This window comes from Priapulus caudatus, unplaced genomic scaffold (assembly GCF_000485595.1).
Source record: "Priapulus caudatus unplaced genomic scaffold, Priapulus_caudatus-5.0.1 Scaffold1048, whole genome shotgun sequence".
NCBI lineage: Eukaryota > Metazoa > Priapulida > Priapulimorpha > Priapulimorphida > Priapulidae > Priapulus > Priapulus caudatus.
This window is the reverse complement of record NW_014578109.1, coordinates 71,943-83,442: the sequence shown is the minus strand read 5'-3', so window position 1 is coordinate 83,442 and position 11,500 is coordinate 71,943. Positions and strand designations below refer to the sequence as shown.

The following is an 11,500-nucleotide window of genomic DNA, read 5'->3' as shown; positions in this document are numbered from 1 at the left end:
TCTCTCTCTCTCTCTCTCTCTCTCTCTCTCTCTCTCTCTCTCTCTCTCTCTCTCTCTCTCTCTGTCTCTCTCTCTCTCTCTCTCTTCTCTCTCTCTCTCTCTCTCTCTCTCTCTCTCTCTCTCTCTCTCTCTCTCTCTCTCTCTCTCTTCTATCTTCTTCTCTCTCTCTCTCTCTCTCTCTCTCTCTCTCTCTCTCTCTCTCTCTCTCTCTCTCTCTCTCTCTCTTTGAATCTTTCGTTTTCGCTCTCTCTCTCTCTTGCTCGCTCTCTCCCTCTCTCCTCCCTTTCACCCCCCCTCTTTCTCTCCCACACATGGCTTAAATTTTTGGTTAACTCGTATTCCCACGTGCAGCAATACCCCCATGATATGTGTTTCTATATTGTCATTTCAAACCTGTGACCCGTACTCATTGGTGTCTTTCCAGTTCTTCCACAAAGATGGTGAAGGGTGGAAATTCAAGAAACCATTGAAATGATCGTCTATAAATGGAATCGCTCATTACAAGTAGATGACAGAGGAGGTTGCTACTGCCACATACACTAACTTCCCTGCATTGAATATCTGGAATGAATTGCACACATCAGGATGTTTTAATATAATTAAGTGTATACATATGAATGACAGCCTCATGGTGTTTGCGCATTTCTAATTCACCATTCACAGCTTGAGTGCTATACCTTTATACAAATATTCCATGAAATACTTCCCATGAGAAGCGTATCAGTAGAGCTCATAGGGTCTATGTCCCCCAGGGTACTGCCGGAACGTACCCTGGGGGGGGGGGGGGACATAGACCCTCTCAGCATCAGTAGATGCAAGTTCATTTTCATCTTTTCTGTTATATCCATGTAAAACATGACTTAAATTTGCTACACGTGTATGCATGCACACACTGGATAATATTATGGGGCTAGCTAGTAATATCTTAGCTAGCTCTAGTACTATAGTTCTCGTTGGCTGAAATAATGAGGTTTATAGTACTAGAACTAGCAACAATTATGGAAAAAATCGTTATATTGGAGTTGTAACTTTGCAGATCTAATACAATCATGGATGCAATATGCAGCATGGATACAATATGAAGCATACATACAATATGAAAATGACAATACAAATACAAATACATACAACAATACAAATACATACAATACAAATATGAAGAATACATACAAAATGAAGCATGGATACAATATGCAGTATAGGGAGAGCACAATGCTATCATGGGATATGTGACACGATTTTAATTATGCATCTTTGTCATATAGTCACGTTTATTTAACAACTGATCTATTTGCACTGATGACGTGATGTCTTATCTTTATAATTTTCTGCAATTGTCTTATTTGCAACAATTGTAATACATATTCGACGAGAGATGGCGGTAGGGGTGTTCCTTTTGACAAATGAGCATTTAGCTTGGTCGCGTTTTTGTTGATGACGGGGAAGAGGTGACGTATTTGCACGGTAAGTTCTAGCGTTGATTTAAAAGTTCGTTTAACGTTATACTGGTGTAAATATTTAATAAATTAACGCACTTTCAAAAAGTCAGAGATTTCGATTTCCTACATTACGGACTACCGAAGTGGCTCTGCCTAGGCCCCTGTAGTCTGTACTGGGCTAGTACTAGTGCTAGTAGGTGTAGCTCTAGTACTATAGCCCGCGGCTAGCTCCAAGAAACGGTAGGCCTATTGCTAGAGTTAGAATCTCCAATGGATTGTATAGACAATCCGTCGCACAGCCTGGTCGGGCTAGTGTAGCAGCGTAATCGGCAACTTGAAGTAGCTCTAGTACTATAGCCCGCGTTCATTAACTGCCGCAGCGGCATACTACTAATACTACTACTACTACTAGAGCTAGTTGTGACACTGACTGTGAGTGTGAGTGCACAGGCACTTGGAGGCTCAATTTTCAAGAAGAGTATAAGAGCGAGGAGAATCAAGGATAGTTTGGGGTGCTAAACTATCCTTGGGCCGTCGATTGCGTGTGTTTTTGCATTTGAAACATATATATATTATAACATGCACATCAAAATTACAATATCAGGTGAGTGCTGCCACCAGCCAATTGCCACAGCCAACATTGCAACAATGGAGCCGCTCTATCACGAAACCAACAAGATCCTGCAGGAGGTTCACGCTCTCCTCAGCGAGTACGACCGGGCGGGCAGCGACGAGGCGCCGGACGTCGAGCGTCGCCTCGGCGACGTGTTCGACGCGATCAATGCCAACGTCGGCCGGCTCGAGATCCTCGTGAACAAGGAGCCGCCGACGCGGCGGCAGAACGCGAGGCTGCGGCTTGACCAGCTGAAGTACGACCGGCAGCACCTGGAGGCGGCGCTGCGTAACATGCAGCACCGGCACTACCAGCACGAGGAGGAGGCGCGCCAGCGGGAGCAGCTGCTCGCGCAGTCGTTCCGGCCGAACGACGACGCGTCGGTGATGATCGACCACACGCTGCAGCACCACACGGGCCTCAGCAACGCGCACCGAGAGGTCGACAACCTGCTCGGCAGCGGCGGATCGATCCTTGGGAACCTGCGCGAGCAGCGCGGCGCGCTCAAGGGCGTGCAGAAGCGCGTGCTGGACATCGCAAACACGCTCGGCATGTCGAACACCGTCATGCGGCTGATAGAGCGGCGGACGACCCAGGACAAGGTCATACTGTGGGGTGGCATTATCGTCACCTGCGTGATCATGTACCTGACTATTAAATATCTAACGTAAATTGTGCACTGCGGTGTGTGTAGCATCGAGAGTTGATGAACTGATTTTCGTTTTGGTGTGCTCTCGATAGCACAAGCTTTCTATGTATATATATAAAGCAGATCCAGCCATCTTCACTTGGAAGCATCTGTACCTTGCTGGCTAGTGTTTATAGAAGATGCACGTATTCAGTGATAATGGGGATGTAGGGTGTGATAATCTGCAACCCTGCCAGTATTATTTGATTCAACTTTATTTTAACACTCTGTCAGTGTTCGCTATCTCATATTTTATTGTTATTATTATGTCAAATACTTCAATGAGGTAAATAAGATGAGACAATTGCCACACAAGTGCTATGTAATGAGTAATGATTAGTTTTATGGATTGTCTGAGTAAATTTGCAATTTAATAAGGGAACTGATTATATGAATGCAATTAGTGGGCATGGTTACATGTATTGACAGTTTACAAAAGGTTGTGTTTTAGTGCTGTAATTACATTTCCATGCTTAGCTGATAATTGTCTCAAGTCATAAGAGTTTATTGTCAATGTCTGAGTTTTTCAGTTTTTTGTTACCTTGCTTAGTGGAGCTGATAGGGTCTATGTCTCCCTCGGTACTGCCGGAACGTACCCTGTTAACTATCTGATATGGTTAGGGTTAGGGAGTAGGCATAGGCGACTCCCTAGACTCGTTAGTGGAGTAGGCGAGGTACGGTCAGGCATATTAGATAGTACCAGGGTACGTTCCGGTATACCAGACTGTTACCGACTGTACCCAGGGTACGTTCCGGTATACCGGACTGTACCCAGGGTACGTTCCAGCAGTACCCAGGGAGACCTATAGACCCTGGCAGCCTTAGTGGATGAGCTGCGACATTATTTGTGGGCAATAGCATAATGTGGTTACTAATTGCTATTAGCTATCACCTCTCCCTGGGCACATTTTCTAATCATTCCATTGAACATTACTTGTGATTTACTTTTCCACTGGCATGTTAAAGACTATAGAATGTGATTACGCATTAAAACCAATTTCTTTTGAATGCAGTGGAACTTGTAATATAGCACTTTGTAGCAAAGTCAATAATAAACTTGATGCCTACATATTAGCATGAACATATCTGTATACTTGTCTATTACTATGTAATATCATATATTGCTAAAGAGTAGCTACTGCCTGCTATGTCAGTACCTAAACACAATTGATAGAGCACATGCATGGCAGGAATATAGATGTGTTTATCATATTATTGAATACTGACTGTGCTATATAAACGAACCACCTGGTTACGTTATCATTTGACGGTATTGAAAGGTGGTAAACAGGTGTATGTAAAATCTATATATATGCTTCGTGATAAAGACAACTTCACAGTTGTTATATTGACCTGTGTAATAATAAGAGTGAAACAAATGTGTTATCAATAATATATCATGGGGCTGTGCCTATCTTATTTCATCATGACCACTGGCTATACCTTTTTTCGTGTTTTCATCAACATATCGTAAATTATAACATACTAAATGCACAGCCTGTATAATAGAAAGCATAGACAAGCATTCTTGCCCAAATATATTCCTACGATGTGCAGAATTGTCACACTATATCCGAGTTGTTTGAAAACTTCGATTGTTGACTAAGGGGCGTGTTATCTGTGCGTGCGTGTGGTGTTGCGAGCGTGGGTGCGTATGTGTTTGCCTGCGTGCGTGTGTGTGTGTGTGTTTGCGTGCGTGCGTGTGTGTGTGTGTGTGTTTGCGTGCGTGTGCATGTGTATGTGTGTGTGTCCACAAGCGTGCACACGATTGGGTACGTTTCCTAAACACAACTTGCAAAGTGCAATGAATTTGGATATTCCTTTATATCGTAATGAGATTAACTGCAAGGAGGGTATATCTAATGAGAATAAATTGCCCTACTCCGAGTGTCAAGTACACTTCAGGGCTATTACACCCCTTATCGGGACTTGCCCTATAGTGCTCACTGTATTCAAGCTAGGAGTGCTGTCAACTGATAACCCCCGGCAAGTATTGCAGTTGCTGTCATTTTATTAAGAACTACAAATGGTCATGATAGTTTATAAACATTCGGTCAGTAATTAGTATAAAGTCACCGTAGTAGTCACGCCATGCGCTTTAACATCATCAAGAATATATCAGGGGTTAATAATGAAAATTTGTCATTATTAACCCCTGAATATATCAGGAGTCTATCAATGAATATCCTGAATATATCAAAAGCGTATTAAGAAGGGACTCCTTAATACGCTCTTGAATATATTCAGGAGCAAATAATTCACGATATAATGTATGACATTTAATCCCGACAGGTGGCGTTTGTATTTACAAGGTGGCCACTTGCTGTTGCTCGAGCTTTTACTTTTAGCTTAGCTAGTAAACTTTCTAAACGTTCTGCAGAAGTAAAGTGCTGAACGCATTATACCGCAATGAATTTTCTGTCGAATAATGGAGCATGCGTATTTTGCGTCTTCCTTACATGCTTGGCTTTGACCGGTTCAAAAAAAGCTAGGAGCTTTGAAACCATTATAGAGGTATGCTGCGCATTATACGGTTTCGGGTTTGTTACGTTGTCGGAATAGTCACGCTGACTATGGCTCTACACGTAACACAGGGTAGGTCATGCTAGTGTTCGGTGTGTAAGTTACGATAACGATGTCTGGCATTGACAGAGCAGGATGACCTGTCCTATGCGTTATCGCATCTATGCCAAGCACCCTGGTTGAAATGCAGAATCAAGTCCGCGACCCTCACCGCGTCATGAGCGTGCCTGCTCGTGTTCGTATAGTGAGTGTCTGTCTATACAGTAGCCTGGTCAAGCTAGGCTTCAAGGACACAATCCTAGTTTGCTGCTACATCAAACCTACATCATCATATTCATAGTTCCAGAAACAGCTCTACGTCAAAAGACCAAAATATCAAAAGCTGTATTATATCAAGAGCTAATAATACCTAGAGTGTACAACGGAAAAACGGGAAAATAGTGCTATTTCACGACTACATTATTCTACTTTGCCTGCGAGTCTAGAATAATTTCATGGTATTGCATTAAGCAGAATTCCTTGCTCTCTAAAACAAGACCAACCGCTTGTCAATACGATACTCCTAGGCGGAGATATCGGCTCCTAAACCTCCCCTCCCACATGCCAAACGCCGCCTCGAATCCACTTCTGCCAGCATGCTACACGCGGGTAAGCATTTTGGCTATCGGTTTCCGTCACCACTTGGAGCGCTGATAATTGATGTCATATGCCCAAATTTGGTACTGTTACTACACTTATGCTAGCCGCACACTATCCGATTTTGCGCTGTGCACAGCATAAACGCCCCGCACACTATCCGACCCGATCCCGATCAATCGGGAGGCCACCGCACACTGTCCGACTCAAAGTTGACGCAAACCATGGCACTCTCGTGGCGTTCCAAGCGGATTTAGCGTGTACTAAGCGTCGGGAGTGTTTACCATGGTTCGAATGCCATTCAATTCGAATGCGGTTCCCATGGCGCTGCTCTGTGATTGGTCAATTTTCTTCAGCGCTAGTCGAACGGGTCGGATGGCCACGCACACTATCCGAGTCGCGTCGTAAGCCCTCGCACACTATCCGACCCGATCTGCTCCCGATTCAAAATTCGAATCGGGCCAAAATGACCTCCAGGGCCAATCTTAAGCCTCCCGATCCAAACCAGAACATCTCAAACCAATCGTAAGCCTTCAAATCACGCTCGGGTCGGATAGTGTGCGGCTAGCATTAGTAACTGAGCTGCGTTGTAAAAACTTGATGGAGCCGGCTCCATCATGACGGGCGTTAGCCGTGCTAGGAAAGATAATGGAAGATAAGGGCATAGGCGATGCCCCCGAATGTCACCTATGATAACCGAAGCACCGTCCATTCATAAATTTATCGCGGAAAAACCGAACTTTCACGAAGCAACGCTTAGCCGCGTGTAGGATGCTGGCAGAAGTGGATTCGAGGCGGCGTTTGGCATGTGGGAGGGGAGGTTTAGGAGCCGATATCTCCGCCTAGGAGTATCGTATTGACAAGCGGTTGGTCTTGTTTTAGAGAGCAAAGAATTCTGCTTAATGCAATACCATGAAATTATTCTAGACTCGCAGGCAAAGTAGAATAATGTAGTCGTGAAATAACACTATTTTCCCGTTTTTCCGTTGTACACTCTAGGTATTATTAGCTCTTGATTATATGTATGTTAGTCATTCATTCGTATATTTACTAATGGTACTTAGTAGCCGAAAGACAGTAATTCAAGAAGGTATAGTGTCTAAACGACCGGACCCGGTTTCGGAGGCCTGAAAACTAAACAGCCGGCTCTCTTCTCCGATTGGTCAGTTTCCGAACATAACAGGACAATTTTTAATGCAAAACATAAAGAAATATATTTAATTCCGAACATAAACAAAAGTTACAGAACAAATAAATGAATACGTAACAAAGAAATACAGAAAGCAGAGGAAAATAAAAACATCTTATGGGGTTCGAACACGGTACGTTACTATCACGAAGCGATCGAAAGCTCTACCGTTGAACCACTGAAACCAACTTGAATGTTAGGGCAATAGACCCTAACCCTAACCCTAACCCTAACCATAATCCTAACCCTAACCCTATCCCTAATTCTAAAATAAAATAAAATTAGCCAAAAATAATAAAAAATGAAATAGTGACAAAATTAGCCAATCGGAGAAGAGAGCCGGTTGTTTAGTTTTCAAGATACCGGATCCGGTTGTTTAGACACTTCCATTAAGGAAACATAAAGACTCATGTTTATTTACCATCATTTTATTATTAAAACTTTCCAAGTTCCTGAGGTTACAGCCAGCCGTTGTTGTTCATGGACCAGTGGTAAACCAGCGGAGTATTCTCTCTGTATCATAAAATTCAGTGGCCTAGCCAGGATTTTTTAACAGTGGGGGCCAAAAACAGCGAACTGCGCAAAATAGTGGATGACTTGGTATTTTAATGGTTTCTACACTACCCTCTCCACACCCTACGCTCCCCCACCTCTCAGCTCTGGAATCTTTGTTTTGGGTGCGATGCAAAAAGGCGACATTTTTGTTTGTTATTCTCTGCTCCCAAGATATGTAACCGTTCAGTGGCGAATCCAGGATTCCTAAATTTTCAAAAAGTAGGTCGCAGGAGATGGTATTTGAGGCACTTTTGAGTACCTCAAAAGCCTTCATTCTGACTATGACAATTCTCTTTTTAGTAGAACAATTCTTTTTCCTTTTTATTTACTTTTGGATCAAGCCCCCCCCCCCTAACTATGCCACTGATGAAATTGTTGCCACACTGCATCCGGTAACTCTTCTATATTACTTGTAACAATTATTAGGTCGACTACAATTTCCATGAACTCGTACATATGTGGATTATCAGCGTTATTGTTAAACGAGGTTTTCCCTTTCTTGCTATTGTAACAGCAAGCATCACCATCATGCTCCCAGACTGCAGAAGTTGGTGATACTGTTGCAGTCCAATACACGGTAAGCACTAAGCAGACTATAGCTGCGTTCACACGAGGATTTCAGTACCGTACTTGAGCGTTCACACACTAAAAATATACGCGGCTTATTCAGTACCGTACTGAAATACGCGGCTTACTCCGCGCGGAATCACATTCCGCGCCGAATAAGCCGCGTATTTCAGTACGGTGCTGAATATGCCGCGTATATTCGGCACCACGCTGGCCGCGTATTGTCTGTCGTGTGAACGCAATTTCGAATTGCGAAACTGTAGCGCGCTTACCTAGACTGGTACCCGTTCGCTACACGACGTTAGTGTAGCGTGTGGAACTGTCGTTCTGCATTTCCTCCCTCTCATCTCAACTCGTTTTCGATTATCCCCCCACGTTCCGAATATCGTGACCGTACGTCGAGCCGTTTAGATTTGTGCCCAACTGTTGACGGACGCACGGAGGCACGCTCATGCGATTCTACAAGCTGCATCTGACTATGTCAGATGAGCTAAAAACTAAGCAATTGGATTTTTTACCTTTTGGACTGACTAATTACATGTCACATTTAGAGTGAAAGCAAAGCCTGCTTTGTGACTGGATTTTGAACCACTAGTACCGGTGTTTGCAACTGGTCATCCTTTAATTTCAAAACTTGGCATACTACTGATATTCAGATACAATAGTGAAACAAAATGTACACATGGAGTGGATGAGCAGGAAGAATAATGCTTTTACTACATTCTTGTGAACATTTTGTTGCTCACAAGTGGAATACAAGTCTGTATTAAATCTCGATCTGCACTTGTAGTAAAAGCTATGTTTATAGATTTTCAATATTGTGTTACAAAGTCTATAGTGATACTGTAAGAAATGTATGACACGGCCTTTCGGCAATTGTAGTTTAGCCATGGAGAGCATTGTGAGCAGACCAAATTGATCTATTGAATGATGTAAGAACTATTATGGCATTGTGCATTATACTAGAAAGCCATCATGCTACGTGTAGGGCCTTTTAAAATTACGCTATGACTTACACTAATGTAATAGGGTCATTACACTATTACAGGGTATACTGGAAAATGGGCAGGTATTTGATACCTCGAGAAGAGAAGGCAGGGGACCGTTTACGTTTGTATTGGGACAGAAGCAAGTAATTCCAGGTGTGGCATGCATCAAAGTGATGAGCATTAATTTTGAAGTTGACAATTAAATCACTGATGTACCAAAGTAGAAAGTTATATCTTGAGTCGTTTATTTGGTAGTTGTGTTGAGACTATTGTTGTTCCGTGTTACGGTGCAATCCGGGTTTTCAATGTAACTGCACTTCCGCTTCCGTTATGGCGAATACACGTTAGCAGTACGTGTATGTTTAACTCTGGTGTTTGTCCATTTATTATACTAAACCACGGCCATTATGCAATAACAAAGATAAAACAGTAGTAAAGAACTTTTTCCCTCTTTTATAGAGGTGGAAAGGTTATATGCTAAATAGCAATGTGCAAGAATATATATATTTGGATCCTGTGTGTGAATTAATTGTAGTGTTGTTAACTTGCAGACATAATAAAATGTCCAATTTTTTTCAGGGTGGGAGAAAGGAGTTGTAGGTATGTGTGTTGGGTAAGTTATAGAAAGGATTGCTTATCTACCAAATCAAAAATCCCTGATCAATGTCATACTAGGTGATATTGTTGTACATTTTCTTTTACTACAAAATTTATTAAAACTGGATATGCCTACTGCTGGCTGGCTATTATTAAGCGTTTGTGTAATTTTAGTCGCATGTACAAATAATATTGTATTTGTCACTCTTGCCACAGGGAGATACGAAAACTGATTATTCCACCTGAACTGGCATATGGTTCAAAGGGAGTACCACCACAAATACCAGGCACGTTCATTACTACTCTTGATGTTATGGCCTCATCATACCTTAAAATAATTTGAGTGAATGACACCAGTTTAACCTCGTGTCAGTGTCAAAGTCGTAGTCACGAAAAAGGCAGTCAAACACGATTTGACAGAATTTGTGAAAATGTGATTCATCTCTCTGGCACAATTAAGTTTTAACCAATCAAACCAGGTTTTCTTTTGACACGGTGGACATTTCATCGAGCATCACACTTACTCAAATTTTGTTAGTTCGAACATTGTAGATTACACCCACCACCAACCAGGCGAATTATCACTAATCCATGCTATAAGATTAGAACCTGAACGAAACCCCTCTCCCTACCCACAAAGAGATATTTACATGTTGACAGGTATCTGTCGTGCGTTGCGAGTAATTTTTTATCTCTGCGAACGGCATGTTGATCTGTGGACACGTGCACCGCTCGTTCCAGGGGACGCAACACTGCTATTCCAGGTGGAGTTGGTGGCCGTGGAGAAGGCGACGATACTGCCGCGAGTACTGTCGCTTGTGCAGCTGCTTGCTGTGCCTTGCATTGCCGTCTACACCATCTACTACTGCTACACTAAGTACCAGGAGCAGGAGCAAAAGCTAAAGGATAGTCGGAAACAAAAGAAGCGGCGATAACTAATGGTTTCGTTCCGAACAGATATTGGCCTGTCCGACTGGAGTGATTGAGAAGTAGTTATTTGCCGGTCAGTGTTGCAACAGGGGACATTCTGAAAAATACTGCTTACTAACGGTGCTGCGAAGTCAACAGTTTAGTGTGGACATGTGAATACGAACTGGTATACAAGCAGCAATATCTAATCAGGCATGTTTATCTTGCTCAGATGGATAGGTCAATGACATTGGTGGGAGCAATTTTCCTTTAATTTTCATAATTTTTTTACTATTAGGGAGAGGGATCAACTTTATTAGTGTATGTAGCACGTGTTGCTTGAGGTATCTTTAGAGTAAATTTATACGTGATTGTACTAATCTGCGATACAAGAATGATTCAATTTTAAATAGGCTGGTTTTATAGGTGCATTACATAAAGTGCATATACTATAGAAAAGGTCATCTATAGTGAAAGGCAGTGCTATGGAACATTATTGAGTGATGCAGGCAATCATACTTTAATTACCAAACAGGACCTGGCATTTAAAGATAGCCATCATCACAGCATCAACAAATGTTACCCATGAATCAACTCTACGTGTATGTTTTAAAATGCCAGACATGATCAATTTAGCACATTAAGACTGTTTTGTATTGCAAAGCATCCGTTAAATATTTGTACACTTCTCCTTTATCGATGTCCTCCAAACCATGTTTGTGTTAAATGTATGACGAGTCTGTGATATAAAACACTTTTTTCCAGAATGCATTCTATTTTGCAGTTCATGACGGT

The 11,500-nt window shown here is 42.4% G+C and overlaps 3 protein-coding genes across 4 annotated transcripts in view; all 3 read left to right on the top strand.

Annotated features, from left to right (window-relative positions):
* LOC106815131 (oxysterol-binding protein-related protein 11-like) overlaps window positions 1–623 on the top strand; it is an 18,785-nt gene extending 18,162 nt beyond the window's left edge. The window contains exon 15 of the mRNA XM_014819559.1: window positions 425–623. Coding sequence (XP_014675045.1) covers window positions 425–475 — 51 coding nt within the window. The 3' untranslated portion in view covers window positions 476–623. The remainder of the gene's footprint in view (window positions 1–424) is intronic.
* A 101-nt stretch (window positions 624–724) lies between these two features.
* Window positions 725–3,368, top strand: LOC106815137 (Golgi SNAP receptor complex member 2-like). Its single transcript, XM_014819570.1, has 2 exons — window positions 725–1,464; window positions 2,044–3,368. The coding sequence occupies exon 2, from the start codon at window positions 2,088–2,090 to the stop codon at window positions 2,721–2,723; it is 636 nt and encodes a 211-aa protein (XP_014675056.1). The 5' UTR covers window positions 725–1,464; window positions 2,044–2,087; the 3' UTR covers window positions 2,724–3,368.
* Window positions 3,369–5,033: 1,665 nt separating this feature from the next.
* On the top strand, window positions 5,034–11,472 carry LOC106815134 (peptidyl-prolyl cis-trans isomerase FKBP1A-like). 2 transcript variants are annotated; one of them, XM_014819562.1, is made up of 6 exons: window positions 5,034–5,254; window positions 8,158–8,220; window positions 9,259–9,352; window positions 9,779–9,812; window positions 10,013–10,083; window positions 10,538–11,472. In XM_014819562.1, exons 1-6 carry the CDS (start codon window positions 5,150–5,152, stop codon window positions 10,729–10,731), a joined length of 561 nt encoding a protein of 186 aa, XP_014675048.1. In that variant the 5' UTR covers window positions 5,034–5,149; the 3' UTR covers window positions 10,732–11,472. The 2 variants fall into 2 exon arrangements, with proteins under 2 accessions (XP_014675048.1, XP_014675049.1); XM_014819563.1 differs by lacking the exon at window positions 8,158–8,220.
* Window positions 11,473–11,500: the final 28 nt, after the last annotated feature.